This window comes from Lemur catta, chromosome 8, assembly GCF_020740605.2.
Source record: "Lemur catta isolate mLemCat1 chromosome 8, mLemCat1.pri, whole genome shotgun sequence".
Classification (NCBI taxonomy): domain Eukaryota; kingdom Metazoa; phylum Chordata; class Mammalia; order Primates; family Lemuridae; genus Lemur; species Lemur catta.
Window position 1 is genome coordinate 17479380 of NC_059135.1, and position 26821 is coordinate 17506200.

At 52.1% G+C, this 26821-nt stretch overlaps 1 protein-coding gene across 1 annotated transcript; it reads left to right on the plus strand.

Moving 5' to 3' along the window:
* Positions 1-9379: 9379 nt before the first annotated feature.
* On the plus strand, positions 9380-26547 carry TMBIM1 (transmembrane BAX inhibitor motif containing 1). Its single transcript, XM_045559060.1, has 12 exons — positions 9380-9478; positions 18615-18855; positions 20023-20123; positions 20838-20902; positions 21092-21145; positions 21640-21690; positions 22561-22600; positions 22860-22897; positions 23059-23146; positions 23463-23558; positions 24644-24697; positions 25088-26547. Exons 2-12 carry the CDS (start codon positions 18654-18656, stop codon positions 25232-25234), a joined length of 936 nt encoding a protein of 311 aa, XP_045415016.1. The 5' UTR covers positions 9380-9478; positions 18615-18653; the 3' UTR covers positions 25235-26547.
* Positions 26548-26821: the final 274 nt, after the last annotated feature.

Consider the following 26821-nt stretch of genomic DNA (forward strand, 5'->3'; position numbering starts at 1 on the left):
TGTACTGCTCTTTTTAAATGAACTTTTTATTATGCATAATTTAAAACAGCTGGCTGGGGGAGGTCACTCACACCTGTAATCCTAGCACTCTGGGAGGTGGAGGTGGAAGGATCACTTGAGGCCAGGAGTTGGAGACCAGCCTGAGCAAGAGTGAGACCTGAGACCCATTCTCTACAAAAAAATAGAAAAATTAGCTGGGTGTGGTGGCACACGCCTGTAGTCCCAGCTGCTTGGGAGGCTGAGGCAGGAGGACCACTTGAGCCAAGAGTTTGAGGTTGCTGTGAGCTATGATGACACCACTGCACTCTAAACAGGGCAACAGAGTGAGACTCTTTCTCAAAAAAAAAAAAAAAAATCTAAAAACGGGGAGAAAATGGTATCCTAAGCTCTCATGTACCCATTATCTAGCTTCAACACTGTAGGTTTGGTTTTTTTTATCTGTAGATAAGGGAGATTAGGGTGATTTTAAAACTTTTTTGATCATGGACCTCACTAAGAAATACATTTTAAAGCGAGACTCATGCACAATACATATATAAAAAACCTGAAACGAAGTTCCCCGAAACAATAATTATGCTTATATTCTCACTTTATCTAGTCTATTTTTTAAAATGCTGGTTATGACCCACTAGTTGACTTCACCAGTGGTGTGGAAAACACTGAGCCGAATCATCTCCCACCTGCGTCTATCCGGGAAAGTATTAGGAGGGCCCCTTTTCTTGCGAAGCAGAGCTAGCCAGATGCTGCCCCCTAGTGGTAATGTCTGGGAACTGATTGTGCCTTGCTCTGACCTGGCCCTTCAAAGATGTCAATTTTTGATTTGTTGGAAGTAAACTGAATTCAGTAAAGTCCTGAGTGCAGGCTCTGGGCTAGACATCTGGAGAGCTGAAGTCCAAGACGAATCACAGACTAGACTCTAGCCCCCAGAGTTTCTCCCCAGTCGATGACCAGCACAGTGGCCACAGATCTGTACTGTTCATATGGTAGCCGCTAGCCACATGTGGCCACTGAGAACTTGAAATGTGGTTGGTGCATGCAACTGCAAAATTGAATTTTAAATTTTATTAATTTTAATGCATTTATTTATTTATTTATTTATTTATTTATTTATTTTTTGAGACAGAGTCTCGCTCTGTTGCCCAGGCTAGAGTGCCGTGGCGTCAGCCTAGCTCACAGCAACCTCAGACTCCTGGGCTCAAGCGATCCTCCTGCCTCAGCCTCCTGAGTAGCTGGGACTACAGGCATGCGCCACCATGCCCAGCTAATTTTTTTCCATATACATTTTTAGCTGCCCAGATAATTTATTTCTATTTTTAATAGAGACGTGGTCTCCCTCTTGCTCAGCCTGGTCTCAAACTCCTGACCTCGATCGATCCTCCCGCCTCAGCCTCCCAGAGTGCTAGGATTACAGGCAATGCATTTAAATTTAAATATAAGCACCAATACTTGTTTCAGGTATTGGAAAACACTCAAGTATTTTCATTTTATAAAAATTTTTTAGATTTAATCTAAATACAGATCAATTATTTCCTGTGAAAATGTAACATCCTAATTGAGATATGCTGTAAAATACATACAAGATTTTAAAGAGCTAGTATGAAAAAAGTCTCATTAATTTTTCTTTTTCTTTTGTTTTTTTTTGAGATAGAGTCTCATTCTTCCCCCCAGGCTAGAGTGCCGTGGCATCAGCCTACCTCACAGCAACTTCAAATTCCTGAGCTCAAGCAATCCTCCTGCGTCAGCATTCTGAGTAGCTGGGACTACAGGCATGTGCCACCACACCTGGCTAATTTTTTCTATTTTTAGTAGAGATGGGGTCTCACTCTTGTTCAGGCTGGTCTCAAACTCCTGAGCTCAAGCGATCCTCCTGCCTTGGCCTCCCAGAGTGCTAGGATTACAGGTGTGAGCCACCATGCCTGGCCTTTTCTTTTTTCTTTTTGAGACAGAGTTTTGCTCTGTCGCCCTAGGTTGGAGTGCAGTGGCACTATCATAGCTCACTGTAACTTCGAACTCCTGGGCTCAGGTGATCCGCCCACCTCAGCCTCCTGAGTAGCTGGGACTATAGGCATGCACCACCATGCCTGGCTAATGTTTTAAAAATTTTCTGTAAAGATGGTGTCCGGTTATGTTGCCCAGGCTGGTCTCATACTCCTGGCTTGAAGTAATCCTCCCATTGTGGCCTCCCAGAGTTTCTGGGATTACAGGCATGAGCCACAGCACCTGGTCTTATTAATAATTCTTAACAATAATATTTTTGGATATATTGAGTTAAATAAATATATTATTAAAATCAATTCACCTTTATCTTTTTGACTTTTAAAAATAAGTACTGGAAAATTTAAAATTTCACACATGGCTCACATCATATTTCTAGTGGACAGCACTGGCAAGGCTGGAGTTCCTTCTGATGTCCCTCCTTCCAGCCCCTCCTGTGAGTCTCGCCCCTTTGCATCCTTGATGGAGGTGGAGGAAGCTGCTAGAATCCTCAGTCAGACTGGGGTGAGAGTGGGGCGTGGATTAGGAGTTAAATTTTGGAGGCTACTCAGAGTGTGGTCCAGCAGCGACAGCATCACATGGGGCTCATTAGAAATGCAGAATCTCAACCTACTGAAGCAGAATCTGCATTTTAATAAGATTCTCAAGTGATCTGTTTGCACATCGAAGTTTGAGAAGTGGCCTATTAGACATCTGAGTGGCGATACAGCCTGAGAGCCAGGCTGCAGAAGAGAATTGGAGTTTGAAGGCGTGTGGAGTAATTACTTAGTGTGTGGAGTAATTACTTAGGATGGGGATGTAAGTATGAATGCACAAGGAAAGCTGAAGTTTCTGTGAACTTAAAGTGAGATCAGTCAGGGCCGTGGCATGTCTTCCTGCTCTCTCTTGGCTGTGTGGGTGCAGAGCTGAGGTTTGCTGCTGAGAGCCACCAGCAGAGCGGAGGGGTGTGCAAAGGGGTAACTGTACTATTGGAATCTAAGCTGGTCTAGGCGGGGAGCGAACATGTGAGGGATGACAGGGAGCTGGAAAGATTAATAGCTTGTTGATCTTGATATGGTCACAGAATTGTGGGAGTCAGGGTCACAGAGCTGGAGAGAGAGGAGATGTTGGTCAGAGTGTGGGGAGCTTGAAAGTGAGATTATGCAGGGGGTGCAGTTATTGATAGGGAGAGGCTCTCAGGCAGCTGTTACCTTGGGCTGGGAATAAGATAAGAGGAAATAGCTGTTGGCCTTTCTTGGGGAGTGGAGTTGTTTAGACAAAGCCCAGAAATATGAGGAAGAGCTTCCTGACTGGGAGGCAGGAGAGTAGGAGGATGAAGCCCAAGATGGAGGAGGAGGGGCTTCAAAAGCTGGGAACCCCCCAGTAGGTCTGGCGGGCAGAGGTGCCAAGGCCTGGGGCTGCCGCGGGCAGGGTGTGAGGGCACCGCGGGAGCCCGGCTGGCTTGGCACCCGGCACATTCATCCCTCCAGGCCCTGTGTAGTCTGAAAGGAGGTTGTGTTCATCACTGAGCGAATCACTGGGCTTCTAGCTCACAAACAACAATAACAATTGACAGTTTTAATTCTACGTGACAATTGGTATATTTATTTATTAATTTTTTTTTTTTTTTTAAGACAGAGTCTCTGTTGCCTGGGCTGGAGTGCCGTGGTGTCAGCTTAGCTCATAGCAACCTCGAACTCCTGGGCTCCAGCGATCCTCCTGCCTCAGCCTCCCGAGTAGCTGGGACTGCAGGCCTGTGCCACCACACCTGGCTAATCTTTTCTGTTTTTAGTTGCCTGGCTAATTTCTTTCTAATTTTAGTAGAGATGGGTCTCCCTCTTGCTGAGGCTGGTCTCGAGCTCCTGAGCTGAAGGGATCCCCCTGCTTCAGCCTCTCAGAGTGCTAGGATCACAGGCCTGAGCCACTGTGCCAGGCCAAAGTGGTTTTTTTTTTTTTGGCAGGTGAGTCGTTACACACTCCTTAGCAGATTCCCTCTTTCAGGGCCATCGCCCTGATAACTGCTGTTTTTGATACTTACCACAGCCCTGTGTTAAGGCTCAGAGCAGTTAAGTAATATGCCCAAGGTCACACAGCCACTAAAGAGATCTGAAGTGGGATTCAAACCCAGGTCTGCCTGGCACCAAAGCTGGGTCTACTTATAGGAGGATCTACTCATACTGCTGTTACCTGGGGCTGGGAATAAGACAAGAGGAAATATCTGTTGGCTGGTGCTGGCTGGTGATTCAGCTGGGGCCGTTTGTTTACACATCCCATGAAGATTCTGATTCACAGGTCCAGAAAGAGGTATCCCCAAGGGAATCAGCATGTTTTCATGAGCACCTCAGGTGACACTGATGGTCAGGGGAGATTGGAAAGCATCGCCCTCGCTGGCTGGGTGCCAGGCTGGTTCGGTGGCTGGGCTTCCTCATGGGGCAACCCACTTCCAGTTCCGGCAGGGTTTGAGTCACTATCAACAGTGACTATCAACCAGTGCCCTTTTCACTGCCTTTCACTTAGATGACTTCATCTGAGGCTTCAAAAGTCCCAGGAGGTAGAAGAAAGCTGTATGAGTGGACCCACTTCTAAGCAAAGTGCCAAAGCTGGAACAAAAGCCTCGCGATCAGGACATCCAAATTCACCATTCTTCCCACTCCCTATTTCTTTAGGAAAGTGCTAAGTAATGTCTCTGAATAAGGAGGCCAATTTTAGGGGAAGCAGCCCCAAAACTCCACCCCCACCTCCCCTGCACACCATCATTCCTGCCGGAGAGCCTCCCCCAGCCCACCTTGGGGCATTAGAGTTCCTTCAAGTCAGCTGTGCCCAGGCCTGGGGATGAATGAGACTTTGTCCTTGCCCTCCAGTGGGGAGAAAAAGGCATATTTATTTACCTCAGGCTGCGTGAAATGCCTCAATTCAGTAAATACAAAATCCTCTGAAAAAAGGCAACTTCTTTGAGAAAGTTAGTGATAAACACTTGGGTGGGGTAACCCGTTAAATGCCAGGTAATCAGGCAGCTATGGGAGGAATTAGTGGAGCCCTGGGGCTGGGCTGGAGGGCACATAGCAACACAGAAAGTTCTCTGCTTCCACAGATCCAATTATGTTTCCCCTACCCACTCCCTTCAGGATCCAGCCCCATCAGTCACTGAGCTTTAGTGACTCCAGTCCTGAAATAAACTCCGGCCTGATTCCTTTCGTTCCCCTACCCCTCTTCCTGCTGCCAGGGATGTGACTTGACTTGACTTTCTTCCCAGGCAGGGTTGCCAGAAAGTACAAGGTGCTTAGTAAAATTTGAATTTCAGACAAACAATGAACACTTTTTGAGTATAAGTATTCCCAATATTGTATGGGACAATGGGAGATACTTATACAAAAAAATTGCTTGTTGTTTGTCTGAAATTCAAATTTAACTGGTAGTCCTGCATCTTTGCTTGCTAAAGCTGGAAGCCCTACCCCAAGGCCCCTGCCAAAGCCTCCCACAGCCTCCCAACCTTTCTCAAGATGGCTATTCTCTGGCTCCCCATTCCCCAGAGGGTAAAACCTCAATTCCTGGCCCCCTGCCTCCTTGCCCAGTCCTATTTCTTACCCTTCCTACCCCACTGCACTTGCCCCCCGCCCCTCAATCCTAGCTTGCTGGGACAATGGGCCCTAAGCCCCTTGCTTCGGACACTGTTCCCTCTACTGGAGAACCTTCTCCCCTCCCCCTCCTCTGGCTAGGCTAATTCCTGACACCCCAACACTCAATTCAGGTGTCAGCTCTTCGGAAGATCCTCCCTCAACCCTCACTCCACTCCCCACCCGGGTTAGGAGCTCCTTTCTCTCTGATCCTGAAGAACCAAGTGAATATTTCTTTATCCCAACACAGTCAAACTGTCAAAATTGTAATAGTGTGGTGTTTACCAGCTGCCTTGGAGTATGAGTTTCTGGAGAGCAGGGGCTGTGTTCTTCAGCTCTGTTCTCTCTAGAACTGGAAATACCTGTCTGGTTGGCAAATCGCAGGGGCTTAATCGATAATTTTACAGATAAGGGCCTTGGTAAAGAGGACACGTCATTTATTGAATGCCTCTCGCCAGCTAAGCACTGTTGCTCTGGGCCAGCGGTTTCAGGTATTATTTTTGATCCCATGACCAGAAGACGGTTCAGGAGACAGCATGCAGCGAGGCTTGTGCGGGACTTGGTTGTGTGTGCTCCATATTCCACTCCTTCAGTTGGGCAGATGTGAGGCCTTGGTGTTTGCTGGCTGGAAAATGAATCTCCTTGGAAACCATCCTGGCAGTTCTAGAAAGTGGAGGTTGCTTTCCAGAGAAGGGGCCTCCTATGGTTTGAACGTTGGTGCCCCGACAAATTCATTTGGTGAAACTTAATCCTGGGTGCAATAGTATTAAGAGGTGGGGCCCTGAGGAAGTGATTAGGTCATGAGGCTGAACCTTCAGGAATGGATTTGTGCCCTTATAAAAGAGGCTGGATGGCCGGGCACAGTGGCTCACGCCTGTAATCCTAACACTCTGGGAGGCTGAGGTGGGTGGATTGCTCAAGGTCAGGAGTTCAAGACCAGCCTGAGCAAGAGCGAGACCCCCGTGTCTACTAAAAATAAAAAGAAATTAGCTGGACAACTAAAAAAAAAATACATATATATATAATATATATATGTATAAAATTAGTCTGGCATGGTGGCACATGCCTGTAGTCCCAGCTACTCAGGAGGCTGAGGCAGTAGGATTGCTTGAGCCCAGGAGTTTGAGGTTGCTGTGAGCTAGGCTGACACCACAGCACTCTAGCCAGGGCAGCAGAGCCAGACCCTATCTCAAAAAAAAAAAAAAAGGAGGCTGGATGTTGTCTATTCACTGTAACGATAGTTTCTTTGGCTGTGCAGAAGCTTTTTAATTTGCTTTTTGGGTCTTCTTTATAAATTCTTTGCCTAGGCTGATGTCTATAAGAGTTTTTCCTACATTTTCTTCTAGAATTCTTACAGTTTCCTGCCTTATGTTTAAGTCTGTTATCCATCAAGAGTTGATTTTTATGAGTGGTGAGAGGTGTGGATCCTGTTTCAGTCTTCTACATGTGGCTATCCAATTTTCCCAGCACCACTTATAGAGAAGGGATTCTTTCCCCCAGTGTATGTTCTTGTCTGCTTTGTCAAAGTGGATTAATAAAATGTGGTATATGTATACCATGGGGTACTACTCAGCCACAAAAAACAATGGTGATCTAGCACCTCTTGTATTATCCTGGATGGAGCTACAGCTCACTCTACTAAGTGAAGTATCACAAGAATGGAAAAAAGCACCACATGTACTCACCATCGAATTGGTACTAATTGATCAACACTTATGTGCACATACAGAAGTAACATTCACTGGGGATCAGGCAGGTGGGAGAGAGGAGGAGGGGACGGGTAAATTCATACCTAATGGATGCAGTACTCATGGTCTGGAAGGGGCACACTTGTAGCTCTGACTTGGGTGGTGCAAATGCAATAGATGTAACCCAAACGTTTATACCCCTCTAAAAAAGTTGAAATTAAAAAAAACAAAAGAGGCTGGAGGGAGGCTGTTTGTCTCTTCCTTTGGCTATGAGAGGATGCCACTAGAAGATACCACCATCTATGAAGCAGAGAAAGCCCCCACCAGACACCTAATCTGCTGGTGCCTTGATCTTGGATTTCCCAGCATGCAGAACTGTGAGCTATAAATTTCTATTATATATAAATTACCCGGTTTAAGGTATTTTTGTTTGGCAGCCAAAATGGACTAAGACAAGAGCCAAAGTGTAGAGAGCATGGAATGATGTCAGGACATCTGGCCAGATTCTATAGGGCTGTGCAGTTCACCTAGGGCTCTATTCCTCTAGTAAGGGCGAGTCAGAAATTGAGCAGAGCTGTGCTTGCTCTTATGAGTTCACACTTTGGGAGGAAACTTCCTAAATTGAGGTTTGTGTCCCATAGGAACTGGAATTACATTGAAGGGTTGGGTAGCTGGGAGAGCTGGCCTACCATAATGACCACCACCCTCCTAAGTAACTCCTACTTAAATTATATCTATCTATGCAAATAAACATACATAGTGTGGATGTGTTGGGGGGCACCTTTAAAATCATCTTTAATTGGTCTGAAATATATGATCTAAGTGGTAACTTCTTACGATGCTTACTACAGTAGGCCCATGGCTGTCACTTATGCTTACTATGCAAATGAGTCTCCAGGTAAATCCACAGGCCTCTCCTTCCTAAAGCTTGCTCTGTGAAAAAGCTGGACTAGCTAGTAAATAAAAGTGCTTAGTGATGGGTTTGGTTTCAGGAGGTGCTCAGGTAGTCTCAGACTAGCTCTATTAATTTCTAGCTGTGTTTTGTCAAGTCAATCCCTGTTCATCGAAAGTGTCATAGCACAAGATAAGCACTGTAAACATAACTGCTCAACCACCTGCAGCCTTGGCGTCATGGAAAGAATGTAGACTTTGGAACCCACACACTTGGGCAAGCTGGAGTGACATTTCAAAACTTCCTGAACCCCACTTCTTCCTGGAACCACTGCGGCATTCTTCACTGGGTGGCTTGAGGGTTGCAAAGCCCCCAGCCCACTACTGCTAACAGTAGTAATCTACATCTCAGTGCAGGACTCCAGGAGAACACCTGCTTTCCTGGTTGAAGGAATTCCAAGCAGAGATTCTAGGTTCCATCTCCACATTTGCATATTAGAGGTTTTAAACTTGAAAAGTTCATTTAGCTTAAAAGCATGGAATTGTCAAGGATATTCATCTTGGATTTATTTATGATAATGTAAAACTGGGAAACAAATATCCTCCAGTAGGAAACCGATTTCATAAATCGGTCCAGCCACGTGATGAAATACTTTGCAGCATTAAAATTATGCTTTTGAAGACTATTTAGTGACAAGAAAAATGTCTATGTGGGGGATGGACAGGCTTGAAGCTCTGACTCGGGTGGGGCAAGGGCAATATACGTAACCTAAACACTTGTACCCCGCTAATATGCTGAAATAAAAAAAAAAATTAAAAAAAAAGAAAAATGTCCACGATAAAATGTTGACTACAAAGAAGAGCAGCAAACAAAACATCACACAATATGACCCCACTCTAAGAAACAAGTAAAATACATAGATAAATATAACAGGCAAAGAAGCACCAAAACAAGCGCTTTCCCCCGGGAGTTGGGAGGGGTGGAAAAAGTTATTTTCTTCCCGTGAGTTTTCTAAGTTTCCATCAATAATCCCGTAATGCCTTTATGGGCTCAGCACGCTGCGGCTTCCCAGCGCTGTTATATTGCCTTTAAATCCGAAAATAACCACCGAGTTATTCGTAAGCCGTCGTGGGGGCCACCCGAGGCACGCAGACCGGGGCGGACCCCTGCGCCCCCTGGCGGCGCCCCGAGGCCCCGCCCCACGGGGCAGGAGCGACGGGGCGGGGCGCGGCGCCCGGCCCAGCCCAGCCCTGCCCGGGCACGATTCGCAACACCCGGAGGCCCGGAACGCTCCGTCGGGAACCGCGCAGGCAAGCCAGGGTGGCGGGGCCGGCGGAATGGGGGGCTGTGGGCCGGCGGGGACGGGGCAAGGGCCGCGGTGGCGCCAGGTTGGGGTCCTCAAACTTTCTCGGAGCGCGCGGGCGGCTGGGCCCGCTCCCGGGACTTAGCTTCGGGCCGGGGCCCAGCGCGAGGAGCCCGCGCCAGAATGGGGATCTCTCGCGCTGACCGCTGGGGGTTTCGCTTTCCCTGTGCGCCCGGGGCAGGCGGATAGGCGTGTGGCACCTGGTTAGCCTTGGGGGCCGAGCTGCGTGTTGTGGGCACCCGAGAGCGGACCAGGGTCCCCGCTTACTGGCACGAGTGGCCTGTCTGTCGCAGGGCGTGCCCGCCGTGGCAGCCCCAGAGTGGCCAGCTATGTGTGGGATGGGGACTTTCATGGCCCTCGCTGGTGGGAAGAGGGAAGGGAGACAGACCAGGTCCTGGCACTGAGCCCAGGTTGCCCCCGCATGCCCTGTCAACAGTCTTGGTGCAGACAGGTGAATATTTAAGGGGTGGGGGTATGCGGGCTCCTAGCTTGGAGTTGGCCGTGGAACCCAATGAGCAGCCAAAGGAGAAGCAACCGCTGTCACCATGACTTTGCCCTCAGCCAGTCCTGCTTCCAGGTGCCGCTCCCTGGGCTGGGTTCAGAAAGCTACAGGGAAGGGCCATCCTCCTGGTGACCTCTTTGGGTGAGAGTAAAAACAAAACAGTGAAATGGGGAAAGGGAAACCAAGTGGAGAAGACTGGGGCAGGAGCCAGGGAACAGTGAGTGGGAGGAAGTAGAGGGAGGCTGCTGGAAGGCTTGGCCTTGACCTTGTGGGCTCTGCACCCGTTCTTGTCCCTGTGGGGTCTCCATTCTCCTCACTCCACTGTGGCCTCCGTGCAGTACCTAGAGGCTTGGGGTTCTAGCTGAGCACCCTGGATGTGGGATAAGTGGGGGCCTGGGAATGAGGGTCAGAGCCATATGTCATGGCAGGGCCCTCAGGTGTCCAGTTCTCTGGGCTCTGAAATATTCATCTCACTGGTGAGCTTTGGTTTCAGAGGTGGTGCCTTTGGCCTGGCCAGTGAGTGGTAGCAAGGGAGCCGGGTGCTGTCTGGGGCAAAGGGAGAAACATACTTCTCGTCTGCCTGCCTTCCTTGTCTCTCCAGTCATGAGGACCCAGAGAACTGGTTTATAGCTTAGAAAGAAGTGGCAGGACCACACAATGTTGGGGTGCTGACTGCCTCCGTCTTCTTGTGCTATGACATCAGGGCCTCACTTGTAAAAATGAGCATGTCACAGAGGTAATGATGGGTTATACTGTAAGTGTCAGGAGAACCTAATGTCATGAGCTGGGGTAATAGCCACCTCGGCTCAGCCTCCTCCCCTGAGAATGGGGGCCTCAGCCAGAAACTGTCAACCTCAGAGCACCTCCAGCCCCAAAACTGCTCACTCTGGGCCCTTCAGAAAGAGCAGAAGACACAGAGAAGTGACACACATACTTGTGTGTTTTCAGAGGGCTGAACTGGGAGGACCAGAGTGGAAGCTCATACAACTCTCTGGGAGGAAGTTCTGCTAACAGTATGGCTGACCATGATGGGGCCTTCTGGATGCATTCTGTTGGGAATGCTGTGCAAGGGTTGACCTTGACAGAATCTGCCAACCCTAAGATTCTGGGATTCTAGGCAAAAGCCCGAGACTTGTTTTGAAGTAGAAATGAAATCCTTTTTGTTCTAGTGGAGTCAGAAAAAAAAAAAAAAATCCAGAAGTCCACAGGCCACAGTGGTGGGTACCTAGAGGGTTCTCAATACATTGGTTGGGGAGGAAGGTACTAATGAGTCCTCACTCTTGTATAATGATTTGTACTTCTCCAGGACACAGAGGTGAGGTTAGGGGGTGCCAGTTTCCTGGTTCTGTGCTAGCTGGCGTGTCCCCCAGCCCTTAGCAGTAAATCCCACCGTAGAAGTTATAATGGCAGCTGTGTGGAATGGGGGAGAAGGGAGGACAATTGCAGAGGATCCTGGCACTGGGATGACTCCCTGAAGGAGGGCATGCCTGGCACTTAATGTGACGGCTCTGAGGGGCGTACTTGGTATAAGCACAGGCGTTTTAAGATTTGAGGAGGTTGGACATGAATTACTCTCAGGGTTGGGTCTGTCTGTAACACAAGGAGGCCTGGATCAGCATCCCACAGGATATTAACAGATGCACCTTGATTGACGTGTTTCAGACTTAAGGAAGTCTGAAGGAACACTTGGTTAAACAAAGTTGGGCAGATTTGCTTACTGCTGGACTTCTCTGAGACAGAATGTGCCACTGTGCCTTGTGAATTTCCAGAAGGGGATGTGGACTGTTTCTCAGACTCATCTGTTTCCAGAGCTTATCCATTAAGGTCTCCTGGGGCGTGACTGTCTGGGAAATTCCTGGCTAGGTGATTCTGTCTCTCTGCTTTCTGGTTTCCAGTAAACTAGTCCCTATTCCTCTGCCTCAGAGGGGCTGATAGGGATAAAGGGAGGCCAGAGGAAGTTATTTGCCTGGATTCCCACAGCTAGTTAATGACCCCGGGTCTCCTGACTTCCTGCCTCATACTCTTTCTTTTCTACAGTGTCTTGCTGTTTGTCTGTAGGCTCTGGGCTAACTGAGCACCCAGGAGGAACTGGCCAGGGTCCAGAGGGCATTATGGGGGCAGTTTGGGAGGGAGGGAGTTACAGCCATCCCCATACCTAGAACATGCCATGCACTTCTGTCTCTGTGGATGTCCTCTGACCAGCTGCACATCAGTAGTGACCCCCAGTGTAGACTGGGAGGTGTGTCATTCTGCCCTGAAGCCTTCTGTCAGGCAGTTCATTCAGAATCAGAAACTGGCAGAGTTAGAGTGGCCTTTGATCTTTCTACTCAGCGTACTCATCTGAAAAACTGAGTCCAGAGATAGGAAGTGGCCTACCGTGACTCACGTCACACGACGGAGTCCGTACCAAAACTGGGACAAGCGTTGGTGGTATAGGGGTGAGGATAGCTGCCTTCCAAAGCCGGGACAAAAACTCAGGTCCCTGCCTCCTAACCCAGGCTCAGGCATCAGACCAAGCGACTTTCCGCAGGGAAAAGGAATTGTCCTCAGCAATACACCTGCTCAGCTCTTTTCTGCTGTTTTGGTCTCTGCCGACTGACCCCTGCCCCAGCTGCTGCCTATTCACGCAGGTGACTGGTGGGGGTGTCTCCGGGGCTTCTGCTCCAGCCGGGTGTAAAGCAAAGGGGTGCACTTTAAATCTGACATCAGGTCTGGATTTAGACCCATCTCTGCTGTTTGCCTCCCATGGGATCTTAGATCTGTTTTTCTCTGAATCTCACCGACAGAGTGGGGGTAAGAATATCTATCTGGCAGGGCTGTAGTGAGGATCAGATGTGACGTAGTTACTACAGGTTGAGTGTCCCTTATCCAAAATGCTTGGGACCAGAAGTGCTTTAGATTTTGGATATTTTCAGATTTTGGAATATTTGTGTCATACTTAAGGGTTGAGCATCCCTAATGTGAAAATCCGATATCCAATGCTCATTGGAGCATTTCCTTAGAGTGTTATGTCGGTGCTCAAAAAGTTTTAAATGTTGGAGCATTTTGGATGAGGGATACTCAGCCTGTACTTACTTAGTTGCTTAGTAAGTACTTCTAGTACTTACTACTCTAAGTAGTTCTCTTCCCTGCCCATCCCCAGTTCTCCAATGCGGGTTGTTAATTATCTGTTGGGTTGTTAATTATCTGTTGAATTCCTCTGCCTCTCTTCCCTCCTGATCTTGAAGTTCGACTGAAAAGAAACACAAAGAAGGAGGTGGATAGGGCCTGCTCTTCGGAAGTGGCAACCGCCAGCCAGTTAATGGTTTCCTTTTCCTTATACGTGCTCCAGGCCATCTGACTCCTGACTTGGCTGGGGTCTCTGAGATTAGCACGCTGATGACAGGATTCTGCCCCTAGAGACTAGCGTGATGGGGGAACTGTGGTGCCTGGGTCCTCCTTGGAGCTGGGAGCTGCCCCTCTGTCTCCAGGGAGAGGCCGCCCTGCCTGGCAAGAGATGGGGCTGGAGGGTGGGGCGGAGCTGGGGCGGGAAGTCCTGGGCTGGCAGCCTTTAACTACCGAGCCAGGAGATCACTAGAGAACGGAGGGAATGGTGGCTTGTTCTGGCTCCTCCCGAGGGGGGTGTGTGCTTGTGTCTGTCACTGAGTTCTCAGACAGTGGGCAGAACCGGGAAGGGAAGTTCCAAACCTATGACCAAGAGGCCCTGGGGTGGAGCAGGAACTTTCTTGGCTCTGGGGGAGTCCTTGTCTGTCACATGACCACATGATTCCGAAAGTCCCTTCCAGCTCTGGTATTTCAGTTTAGGTCCCTTCAGTTTTATCCTCTTGAGTAGGGTAGGTAAAGGAAAAGGGAGGGAGGGAAACAGGAAATGTCTGAGAGATCCGAGCGTGGCGGCTCAGCTGTGCGCCTGTGCTGCTGGGTGGGGTTTCCTGAGATACACACTCTGAGCTATTCTTTCCATTCTGGCTCTGGGCGACCGTCCCTGGCAGGGAGGAGGGCAGGCTGCCTGGACCCGTCAGCTGCTCCTTTCCATCCCTCCCTCCGGCACACACCCCCTCTTGCTGTAACCCTGGTAGCTCAGGCCTCCTCTACAGATTCAAGAGCCTTAACCCTGCAGATGCCCCCAGGAGAGCCCAAGCCCGGCTCCAGGGGAGGAGAGGCTTCTCGCCCTTAGACCTGAAAACCTTGACACCCAGCAAGTCCTGCTGTTTGAGCCCACCCACTTCTGCTGCCATCATGGCTGAGTCTCGGGTGCTACAGGAGAAAGTGGGGACTCTGGTTCCTTCCTGACAGGGGACTGGGGCCATGAGAGGAGCAAACTTAGATCTGTAATGGTCAAGGAGGGGCAGGGTCCAAATGCCGCTGTAAAGGTGTGAGAGGGGACAGATCTAGAGATTCAGGCTGCTGCAGACACAGCTGCCTGCTCCCTGCTGCTGGAGTTGGTTCCAGCAGAAGCCGCATGCCTACTGTATTCAGGAAAATTTGGGCTTCCAGTGGGAACTTTAAAGGTCCTTTTAGCCCCTGGAGACTTTGAGTCCCTTCAGGAGGCACCAGCAGGTCCCTGAAGGCCTGATGTCTGGTCTTTGGGCATCACCCTCACTGACGGGCATGACCTCCCTGCCCTTTGCCCTCCTTCCTTCTGTTCTCCATCTTCTCCAGCCCCCACCCTCAGACACAGCTGGGAGAGTAAACCTGGTGCTTCCCTGTTTCCCTGCTGCCTAGACAGACGGCAGCCCCAAACCTCATCCCCAGAGAGGTGGCCAGGGCACTCACGTAGGTGGGAGCGGCCTGGGAGCAGGCTGCGGAGCTGCACGCCTGGCAGCCTGGGCCCCAGCGGCTCCTGCGGTCAGACAGTGTTTTTGGCACTGCTCAGAGGCAGGTGTGGCTGAGTTTAGAAACTCCCCTGACGGGCACTAATGCTGGGGGTTTCCTCTCCTGTGCCCAGCTGTCTTTACACCAGAGAGCTAGCAGCCCGTCCTGGCCCCAGGGCCAGCTCTGTGATCGAGGATAGGTCACTCTGCCTCCCTGCACTGTGGCTGCCTGGTGGGTGAAGTGGGCTTGGCTTGCCTTGGGTGAGTGAGTTTCCTTTCAGCTCTGACCTTTATGAATCTCTGTGCCTGGACCACCCTCTTCTCCTTGGGCTGTGGGACGGGGTTTGAGCCCTGTGGCATTGTGGAGGGTCTTCCGTCGTCACAAGAGGGTCTCAGATAGGGAGCCCTGGTGGCAGTGATGAGAAGCTGGAAGGACAGGGTGCCCAAGTGAGGGACTAGGAACAGGGCCTGGGGAGTCAGTCTTGGGCCTCCAGTCTTGACTTCACCCCACCTGGCTAGGTAGCCTTGGCCAAGTGACTCCATTTTTCTAAGCCTTAATTTCTTCATTTGTAAATGGGACTAGTAATAACAGTACTCACCCTGGACCACTGTAAGGATTTAATGAAATAATAACTGAAAATAGCTAACATTTATCCCTGTTTACCAGGGGTTAGGCATTGTTCTGAGTGCTCTATGTGTATTTTTTCATTTAACTTTTAGAAGAAGTCTGTGGGGGGTACTATTATTAGTGGTGAACCCATTTTCCAGGTGAAGAAACTGAGGCATAGTGAAGTTCAGGGGTCAGTGGTGGTCTCTGGTGTAGACAGGCTGGTGGCTGAGGCCCCAGAGAACTGGAGTGGGACCTGTTGTGTTCCCAGCACACAGGCCTACTGGAGAATTCCTCTGACACCAGAAGCGTGAAGGGGCGGGCTGGGGAGCGCAGGAGGGCCTCTTTGTGAGTCAGCAGCCTGTGGGGCTGGTCTAGAACCCCGGAGCCCTGGTGGCCCATCCCAGGCTGACCCTTCTGTCCCTGAGTCACCTCTCACCCTTGGTCTGGGAAGGGACCTGTTTGCCCTGCGTGGCTTAGGGGTGGGAGGGAGGGGCAGATGTCTGGCCAGGCAGAGGGCAGGCCCTGCGTAGCCCAGTGTCCAGGACCAAAGTCTGTTGTCAGAGCTGGCAGTGGGCTCAGAGATCGTCTGGCCTGCCCCACCTCATTTCACAGAGGTGCACCCCAAGGAGGTGAAGGGATAGGTCATGGTGACATCATGGTTTGGTGGCCCTTCCGGCCAATGTCTCTTGTGCCATGTTCACCCAGCCACCTGGCACCGCCTCTCTGATGGTGGACGTCAGATGGGCCCGGGGTGCTGAGCTGATGGCAATAATGACAGACACCCCTACTCCAAAGGTGACCTGCCCTCCAAATAGGACGCCATTCTTTTTGTGGAGCCAGAAGTGTGTTTTCAAAGGGGCCAGGTAGAGGGGTCCCAGGAAGGGGAGCCTCTTGCTCCAGGGGAAGACAGGGCCCAGCTTCTCTCTCTCTCCTTTTTCTTTTATCCTATTAAGAGACTTCACATAGTACAACTACTTAATATTATTTTCCTACCCTGACATAAACCAAGACATTTTCAAAAACAGTTCAAATCTCTGCATCTTAAGCTCCCAACACTCTTTGTTGCCCTTCGCTTGTTCTCTCGCTCCGAGTTTCTTTGGGGTGTTCTGCCCACTGCGTGGTGTCTCCCCCACTCCCCCCTCCTGGTGCCTGGCTTGCCGCCTCACCTCCTCGCGGTTGGCAGGGCACTTCTCATTTCTGACCTGACGTTCCCGCTCTGGCTCGATCCCGTCTACTCTGGGGAGATGGCAAACAGCTTTCCTCAAAATAACCCACTTAGGCACCTGACCTGTCATTCAAGCTCCCTTCCCAGCCCTCCGTGCACCGTCCCCTCTCCACCTCATCCCAGTTGTCGTGAGAGAAGAGATAAGACAGTCCTCATCTGATTCCCGAGCTGCACAGGGTGACCTAAAAAGAGAAGCAGGTCTCTCTTGCTTCCAGCAGAGGTTCTGACGGATGCTGGCCTGGGTCTGGGGTATCCTCCCCGGGGGTCCTGAAGGTCTGGCCCCTGGGGGATGCACTAGGAGAGGCGCTGGCACTGTCCAGGGGCTCAGACTCTGCCAAGGCTTGTCCTCACCAGGGACACAGGGGCCTTCCAGGGACCTCCTCCTTAGCTTTTCCCAAATCTCCAATTCTGCCACCTCACAGGGTAATGCCAGGCCGGAGGCTGTTTCTTCGGCAGAGAAGGCATAAGAGCACAGCGTGACATAAAGGACGGGGCCCAGGATCCTGAAGGCCTCGATTCTGGTTATGCCACTAACCTGCTAGTTCAGTGATCCTGGGCGTCACTTCACTGTTCTGAGCCTTGATTCTCTCATCTGAAATGAACGTTTCGGGGTTGTACAACCTCCGGGTCCCCTCTAGCTCTCTTTCTGGGGTTCCTTGCCCGCCCTGCCCCCTGGCTGTGGGGCTCTTCTGGTCTTGTGGCCTGACTCCTCAGTTCCCCTTCCCCGCTAGCCACTGCCCTGGGGGAAGGCAGGCAGAAACCATAGTGATTCCAGAGACCCTGGGATTGCAAATGTGTGTCTCCCCTCCTAGCGGGGTCTGGGGCCCTGCACTCACTATCCATTCCTTAGCAGGGCCAGTGAAGACAGCAGCCACAGTCACAGGCTGCCACATGCCTTTCTAACACGCCACAGCTGTTATTTGAAGGAACCAGAAAGTCCTGTCTCAGGCCTGCCCTTTCCTGCGGCTTCCCAGCCCCCACGGCCAGCTCTGTGCACCCTCCCGCCCAGCCTCTCAGCTCCCCTGACTCAGCCTGCCCTGGTCCACTGGTCCACTGGCCCCTTCCCCCTGGGGCCTGGCAGCTCTGGCACTGGGGCTGGCTTGTTTTCCTCCTCCTCCTCCTCCTCCTCGCTTTCTACTTTGAGCCTTGGCTCTGTCCCAGCTCTGGCTTTCAGGGCTGGTGTTCTTGGCAGCTGCCTTGGGGGTGGGGCTGACCCTTTGAAAGGGTCGCAGCTGGCCCTGTGAGTCACCAGGAGGCTTCTTCTCTGGTTCTGCTGTCAAGCCCAACACTGGAAGGTTTTCTTTGTTTCTTTTTTTTTTTTTTTTGAGACAGGGTCTTGCCCTGTCACCCAGGCTAGGGTGCCGTGGTGTCACCATAGCTCACTGCAACCTCAAACTCCTAGGCCCAAGTGATCCTCCTGCCTCAGCCTCCCAAGTAGCTGGGACTACAGGCTCGTGCCACGACACTCGGCTAATTTTTGTATTTTTAGTAGAGACGGAGTCTTGCTCTTGCTCAAACTGGTTTCAAATTCCTGGCTTCAAGCGATCCTCTTGCCTCGGCCTCCCAGAGTGCTAGGATTACAGGCGTGAGCCACCGCACCCGCCTGGAAGGTTTTCTTAATTGCGAACAGGAAGTCCTGGGCTGCCCTGTCCTTGCCTCCCCCAGCACCGAAGCTCAGTGGCTCCTCTGGGCTCCCGAGCTGACCCTCCTCCTCCTGCTCTCCCAGGGCCAGGTTGGTGCAGTGAGGAGAGGCGCGAGGGGCAGGGGTTAGCTGGTGGGGAAGTGTCTGTGGACAGTGAATGACAGGCTGTGATCTAGAGAGAAAATAGGAAGATCTCCTCTGTGGACGCAGCCTGGACTGGGCTGGAAGGGGGCCGGGTGGCTGGGGAGCTGGGCCTGGGCACTCATGACTGTTGTCCTTGTCTCCCATTTCAGGTCCCAGCAGCTGGGGTTTCCCCTCAGCCCTTGAGCACCATGTCCAACCCCAGTGCCCCACCTCCGTATGAAGACCGCAACCCCCTGTACCCTGGCTCTCCGCCTCCTGGGGGCTACGGGCAGCCGTCCGTCCTGCCTGGCGGGTACCCTGCCTACCCTGGCTACCCACAGCCTGGCTACGGTCACCCTGCTGGCTACCCGCAGCCCATGCCCCCCGTCCACCCGATGCCCATGCACTACGGTGAGTGTCGGAAGGGCAGATGGTGCGTGGGTGGGAGGGGCGACACTTGGAGCAGATGAGGCCACCTTTCGTCCCTGTCTCTTCCACTTCCCCTCTGATTCCCTTTCCCTGCGTCTCCGTTTAGAGCTCTCCTTCTGTTTGCCGTGGTCGCTAACCCCCTTAGCACCTGTCCCCCAGCCACTTCATTCAGCAAGGATACCGAGTCCATGAGACTCGTACCAGAACCTACGCCCCAGAGGAGACACTGTGGATGGGTGAAGCAATGACTTCCGAGCCTTACCCCAGGCCGTTCCTGTTTCCCAACACGGCGCCTGCCACCCACCCAGGCTCCATGTCTTCCTTAGCAACTGCCTTTGGAACCCAAAGCACTTTTTTTTTAAAATTAATATTAATAGCCTTGGTGCTGAGAGATCCTCATCCTTTAAGGTAAAATCTGATTTTTGCAAACATCCAGAAGTTATTTGGAACCAAATTTGGTAAACGTCATGGCAGGTAAATGCTATATTTGGTCAGAAAGGAGGTGAGATTAGAATGCAGTGAGATTCCTTTCCTGGGTGGCTCACATGCAGATTTTGAAAGCACTTCCCCAAAAGGCATTCAGGGAATGTGTGGAGCCCCTGCAGCGTCTCTGGAATCTTGCAGTGAGTGTCCTGCCAACTCTCTGGATGTGTGTGCCGTGCGCATCTCAGCGCGCCATAGTTTACGGTCACGCACACCTGGGACGTGTCTGTCCTGTGAGGCCCGGTGCAGACCGGTTTCACCCTGTGTCCCCCCACCCCACACACATATCCTGCACTTTGCTACCTCCTTTCCTCTGACCCTCCATCCCCGCGTGCCCCACTCGACCCCAGCCAGCTGCACCCACTGAGGCTCCAAGGCCTGCTCTTGCCTACGCTGTGACCCTGCCGCCTGCCCTCAGTGGCATGGGCTGGGCACAGATCTATGCTGATGGAATGGCTCACACCTAAGCCCTCTCGTGACAGGCCAGCTCTGGGTGGCTCTGAGGGCATCTTAGAGGACCCTGGTTGGGCGAGGAGTTCCTGCGTTATAACACTTGTCTTTTGGTTGGAGATACTCAAGACCTTGTTTGAGACAGTGTCAGGGAGGCTTTGGGATTGAGGCCACATGTCCCAGGTCCCCAGTTGGTTATGTGTGATCTGTCCCTAGGCCCGGGCCAGGGCTACGATGGGGAGGAGAGAGCAGTGAGTGACAACTTTGGGCCTGGAGAGTGGGATGACCGGAAAGTCCGACACACCTTCATCCGAAAGGTGAGATGTGGGCTGGGAGGCAGATGTGCCCGGGGACCCTCAGTCCCATGGAACATGCTGGCTGCCTGCCTTCTCTAGCCCTGTGCCCTCCTCAGAGGGGTACTCGGCTCCTCTAATCCCAGTGTTCCCCTCCTTTTGCTCTTCTCTTCCTGACCTTGTTTTGGGAGAACAGATTCAATCTGGGAGAACCTCTTGGGTGGCCTCTGCCAAAGTGTTCCGCCGTCCCCAGACATCTTTCTCCCGTTAGACTGTACGCAACTTGGAGCCAGAAATGACCAACTTGCGCGTAATCCACCCTCCCCAGCTCACAGCTGCACAACACGTGCAGACCGGACGCTGGCAGTGCAGCGGCCGCACGGGTAGAGCCCTGGCAGTGACGCAGGGCGAGTTGGTGGTAACCGAGGCAGGTGCTGGACAGGAGGGGGAAGCCAGGGAGCCTGAGTGCGGGCAAGGAAGAGGTGATAGAGCAGCTAAGTCAGGTGCCTCACGGGGTCACCTCTGGGCCAGGCTGCAGCTGGGGAGGGCTCCAGAGTGGGAACAAGGTAAGAGCAGATACTTCAGCATGAAGTGGCCCCTCCCACCACTAACAGGACAGGGAGTGGCAGGGGTCCGGTGGGCTTTGGGTTCCTTGGTCTTGGGGGATGGCGGCTTCCTGGGAGAGGCCAGGGATGCAGGACGGTGACCCCCGCCCTGCCCGGGCTGCCTGTGTTCCAGGTTTACTCCATCATCTCCGTCCAGCTCCTCCTCACGGTGGCCATCATCGCCATCTTCACCTTCGTGTGAGTCTCTGCCTCGCCGCCTTACCAGCCCTGGGGTGTCGGGGTCGCCTGCTGGGAGCTGGGTTGTGTGGGGCCCGCTCTCAGAGCGACCGTGGGTGATTAGAGAAGATGGAGCCCTGGGCTGCCTGGTGGGCTTGGTGGCGTCACACAAGCCACGGTGTGACTCCTGGGTCCTCCCCCGCCCCACAGGGAACCGGTCAGCGCCTTCGTGAGGAGAAACACGGCTGTCTACTACGTGTCCTAGTGAGTGGTGCTGCTCCCTGCCCAGGGCCAGGGGGAGGAGGGCGGCGGCCTCTGTTGCTGGCTGACAGCTTTGCTGAGGGCAGGATCAAATGCTTTTGGAGAGGGGCCCCCCAGGTTGCCGGTGCCAGTTTTTCATGCTGGGGAGTGCAGGTGTGTGTGGCCAGATGAGTGCAGACTCCTGGAACTCACGGGAGCGGGGGTGGGGCGCTCTGGTGGCAACATGCACGCTGCACAGCAGTCCCCACCACCTCAGCTTCTCTTAGCCTGCCTGCTGCGGCCTCCCTAAACCTTCCTGGCCCACACCTGGTGTTTTGGAGCTTCTCACTGCCCCTGGCTGGGGTGGTCTCATCCTTGCTTCCTGCTGAGCAGCTGCCCTCAGACCTCCAGCTTTTGGGCCAGCAACCCATCAGCCTGGGGCTGCTGCCAGGAGGGGCTCGGAGGGGGCTGAGGCAGGTTTGGGCCTGTAGACTACTCCCTCATCTCTTTCTCCCCAGTGCCGTCTTCCTCGTCACCTACTTGACCCTTGCCTGTTGCCAAGGACCCAGGTGAGTGCCAGAGAACTTAGACAATGAGAAGGGATGGCAGGGGGTGGGACAGGGGCCAAGTAGTTTGGGAAGAAAACGGATTCCCGATAACAGTTGAATGGAGACTTACAAGAAATGATGATGATGATGATGGCAACTACTGTTCCAGCGTGTAAAAGGACCTTGTGTGTGCAGGACCTATCTAGCTATCATTCTCACGGCAACCCTGCAAATATGTGGTATCTTAGTCATTTAACAAATAGGAAGATGGCTGAGCACCACGGCTCACGCTGTAATCCTAGCGCTTCAGGAGGCTGAGGCAGGAGGATGGCTCAAGGTCAGGAGTTAAGATCAGCCTGAGCAACATAGCAAGACCCCATCTCTACAAAAAATAGATGCCTGTAGTCTCAGCCACTCAGGAGGCTAGAGCAGGAGAATTGATTGAGCCCAGGAGTTTGAGATTGTAGTGAGCTGTGATGATGCCACTGCCCTCGTGCCTGGGCAACAAAGTGAGACCCTGTCTCAAAAAAAAAAAAAAAAAACAACAAAAAAACCCCCCAAAACAAAAACAAAGCCAAAACAGAAACAAACAAAAAACAAACAGGAAGAACCCAAGACTCAAGGAGGCTGAGGATCTTTCCCAGTCACGCAGGCAGGCAGTGTAAGAGCTGCAGATGAATTCAGGTCTTTCCACACTGCACGGCTGTCCCACTGCCCCATATTGTCCCTGCATAGAACACCTGAGCCGGTGCCAAAGGCCACGCCAGCCTCCCCTCCGTGGGGTCAAGGCTTAATCCTCCCGGCACAGGAGCCAAGTGCTTCCTTCTGCTGCAGAAGCTGCTACTGCCTGACCAGCCAAGTCATTTAATCAGGGTTTCTCTTTCGCTTCAGACGCCGTTTCCCATGGAACATCATCCTGTTGACCCTCTTTGTGAGTCTGGAAGGGTATCAGGAGGGTGTGGAGATGGTTTGAGGGAGGGCTGGTCCCAGGGAAGGGATGGAGACGCCATTGTGGAAGGATGTCCCTTGCTGTCCCCTCACCTCATCACTGCTCTCAGTCTCCTCTGTGGCTGCCTCTCTCCAGCTTGGTCACATTTACCCCCAGCTCTGGGAGGCCACCATGACCATTCCCCCAGGGCCCTGCCTTTCTTTTTAAGTGTTTTTCACTCTTATTTCTCTCCTTCCCTTAGACTTTTGCCATGGGCTTCATGACGGGCACCATTTCCAGGTACGTTCAGGGAGGGACAAACCACTACACTCTTGGGAAGGTGTACTGCGGGGGAGTGGGGTGTTCCCGGGCTGGCAAGAGCCTTCTGGAAGCGGTGATTTTGAAGTCATTTGCACATGGCTCATGCCTTTGGCCTCTCTTAACTCCTTCTTTCCCCCTAGTATGTATCAAACCAAAGCCGTCATAATTGCAATGATCATCACTGCTGTGGTGGCCATTTCAGTCACCATCTTCTGCTTTCAGACCAAGGTGAGGACATGGGGGCCCTTCCCTGGCCACCTACCCCCTTTCTTATCAGACCTGGCCCTTTGGGCCTGGCACTTGAACAGGCCTGGGTGGGCCCAGAGCTCAGTGTACCAGGAGTTTTCCTTAGAGACCTGATCTCTTTCCCCTCATCTGCACCTATAAAACTGCTTCCTGTGTCTGTCCTTAAAATGTCATGGTCACTCTCATGCCCCCTAGGAGGCTGCACTGGAACTCCCCAGCAGGGGCTGCAAGGCCAGTCAGGCTGGGCTGCTGGTTGTGGCAGTCGTCTGACAGGTGCCCTCTTCTCCCTTCCTGGCAGGTGGACTTCACCTCGTGTACAGGCCTCTTCTGTGTCCTGGGAATTGTGCTCATGGTGACTGGGATTGTTACTGGCATTGTGCTGTACTTCAAATATGTGAGTTTCCCAGGAGAGCTGGGGGCAGGGAGCCCAGTGCTCAGAGCAGACTTCCTGTACAGCACGGTGTAGCGGGCCCCCTCTCGGGCCTGCAAGGCCTCTGGGCAGGCTCTGGCCTCCAGGTCCTGGCTAGCAAGGGTACCAACACGGAAGCACCATCCTTTGGGTGAGGTGTAATCTCTGGCCCTGGGAGCTACAGTACCTGAAGCCGGGGACAGGATCACTGATGTCCTACGGGAAGGGGTGGATTAGATCCATCTGACAGCTGAGACCAGGTTCCAGGAGGCAGACTGGGAGAGGAACCCAGAGAGGTTCGAGACGGTGGGCTTGGGTGGGAGGGAACTTAGGGATTTCTGGGTCCAATTCCATCTTTTACTCCAGTCAGCTGGGGGAGGCTATGAGCCCCTAGGCTGAAAGAGAACAGTCCTGAAGGGGCAGGATGTGAGCACGAGGGCTGCCTGCTCACTTCACCACGCCAGCCCTGCCCTCTGTGGACAGGCACCCATGGGAGTGTCACACAGGCTGTCCCGTGGGTGCCCCCTGACTCTAACACTCCCCAGAGTGGCTGGGGAGCTTCCTTCCCCATCCCCTGGTCTGTCCCTCCCAGGCTGGGCCGCAGGAACACTCTCCTGAATGCTGACTGTGACAGGGTCTGCCCCGTCCTGAGTTAGAATTCAGCCACCTTCTTTTCTTCAGAAGTATAGTGGACACCTCAGTACCTTGACTAACTTTGGAGACTGGTTTGGCTAAAAGATGCCGTGATTAGTTTTATTTTTGATTAATTCATTTTTTTTTTTTTACATTTACCTTTCTAAAAAATTTGTGCAAATGTTTGGGGTACTGTGATTGGCTTTATATGGCCCTTGTAGGATGGCCACTGCTTTCTCTGTCAACTGTATCACCATTCTTAATTTCTTGCAGGATCTAGAAAGGCAGTAGTCTTTCTAGCTGTCTAGTAGGAAAGCTAGTTTCCTGGCGCTACCCGCTCTCTTGCTAGAATCCCAGGGAGAAGCTGGGGGTGAGGGCCTGCCTTGGTCTGTGCTTTGCTAAGGTTTCTAACGCCATCCCCTGTCCTCCCTTCCCAGGTTTACTGGCTCCACATGGTCTATGCCGCTCTGGGGGCCATTTGTTTCACCCTGGTAAGTCCCTGCCCCACTCTAGGAAGGGGAGGTGAAGGGGTGGAGCATGAATTTAGGCTGCTTGGGAGGCAGGGAGTGGGGTATAGCTGGTCTTTCCTCTCCCCACTGTCAAGAGGTTCCATTGATTTTTCTGGGCATTCCCGCCATCCCTTGTTCATGTTGCCTGCTATTGGATCACTCGGTAGGCCATTATTATAGAGGACAGTGTGTCTCTTTCCTATTCTATACTGTGATATGCTCGAGGGTATATCCCACGTGTTATGCTGTTCATTAATGTGTCCCCTAAGCACACTGCATGGCACATAGGCTCCTAGGACAAACCTGCCGACCAGAAATGAGCTTTGGACACTGAGCTCTGGGTTCTCACTTCTGGCTTCTCTATCCTTGCAGTTCCTGGCTTACGACACACAGCTGGTCCTGGGGAACCGGAAACACACCATCAGCCCGGAGGACTACATCACCGGTGCCCTGCAGATTTACACAGACATCGTCTACATCTTCACCTTTGTGCTGCAGCTGGTGGGGGATCGCAATTAAGGAGCACCCCCCTGTTTCACCCCACCCTGGGCTTTCCCTTCCCTAGAGGGCTGTGCCCTGTGACTGCTCAGGGCCTCAGACCCCTCTCCTTCCCGTCAAAGAGTATGCCCAGTTTCCTTTCTGTCCTGGAGATGGTGGTCTCCGTCTCTCTGGCTCTGGATGGGGAAGTACCTAGTGGGGATGGAGAAGCTGGGGCCTAACTGTTGCCCTTGGTGAGCTTGGCAGGGACTAGGCTGAAGATGTGTCTTCTCCCCTCCACCTAATACATGGCACCACATTACAGCTGGGGTTGGGGGGAAGATGAAAAGAGCCTATTCTGTAGCTGAAAGGGAATATGAAAGGTAGAAGTGACTTCAAGGTAATGAGGGTCCCCTCCCACCTCTGCCAAAGACTTCTGGGCTAGGCACCTGGAGCTGTTTCCTCTCCCACCCTCAACAAAGCCAGCAAGCTTTGTCCCCAGCCTCCTGGACACATAGACCATTATCCTATACTCCTTTGGCTTGGCACCTTTTAGCTCAGAAAGGAGAAGCAATCTGTGCCCACGAGTCTCCTCACTTCGGCCCCTTGTTGTTTCAGTGAGACGTGTATATTGTTTATCTGGGTATCCCAGGGATGGGGGGGGGAAGAAGAGAGTGAGCAAGGTGAAGCTCCAGGGGCCAATATGGAGCAGAATCTACCCAGGGCTGCCTTGTGACAGCAGTAGAGAGAGCAGGCTGGCTGTAGCCAACTGGTCCCCATTCTCCAAAGCTGCTTGGGGCCTCCCCAGGTGCTTTTGAGATCTCTGGTCAGAGTGACTTCTTGCTTTCTGTGCTCAGGCAGCTCAGAGGAAGCGAGGGGCAAGGGTTAGGAAATGGGGTGGTATAAGGATCATGAGTGAGGTCAGGAATTAACCAGGGGGAAAAGAGACGAGGTGGGGGAGGCAAAGAAAATTCTTCGGGGTCCCCTACTTGGCCTGAGACATACTGAAGCCTACTGTGGTGCCCAAGATGACTTCTGTGTTCTTTCCTTCTGCTAACCCAAGGAGGGCCCTGAGGGGAAGGTGAGTTCCTCTCTCAGTTTGTTCTTAACTTGCACTGGGAGATTTTTGACTTAGGCCCCATTTCTCCAGCCAGCCACCGATTTCTTTGTAATATCAAAGTGCCTCAAGCTGGAATGGGGAAGGGGGGACGAGGGTCAGTCTGTCGGGTGGGGGTGGAAACCGAATCAGCCCAAGGACATACTTGGGATTTCTCTATTAAGTACTTGATGCTAAATGTATTACGCAAAGGGACGCAACTAGAAATGTAATAAAGTTTTATGTGTAGATGTTAAAACCCTGTAAGGCTCTGGTTTTCTTCACTTGACAGCTCATTCTGGGAGCATCTCTCTGGCTGTGTCCGAAGCATCCACTTCCTACTTCTGCATTCTGGCTTGGTCTTTCTCACCTTTTCCAGGGTAAATAAATACTTCGCAGCACATCCTGGGGGTGGATGCAATAGGCTGGTGACAGGGGAGCTCAACCGTGCAACACTGGATCTGGAAGGGACCTCTCAGCCAGAGTGCTGACCCCTTCTGTGCCATGGACCCTTTCCAGAAGCTCACCAGAAC

Coding starts and splice junctions, on each gene's coding strand:
- TMBIM1 (XM_045559060.1), top strand. CDS start 18,654: ATGTCCAACCCCAGTGCCCCACCTCCGTATGAAGACCGCAACCCCCTG. Junction 21,146..21,639: donor GCTGTCTACTACGTGTCCTA/GTGAGTGGTGCT, acceptor CTTTCTCCCCAG/TGCCGTCTTCCTCGTCACCT. Junction 23,147..23,462: donor TCTTCTGCTTTCAGACCAAG/GTGAGGACATGG, acceptor CCTTCCTGGCAG/GTGGACTTCACCTCGTGTAC.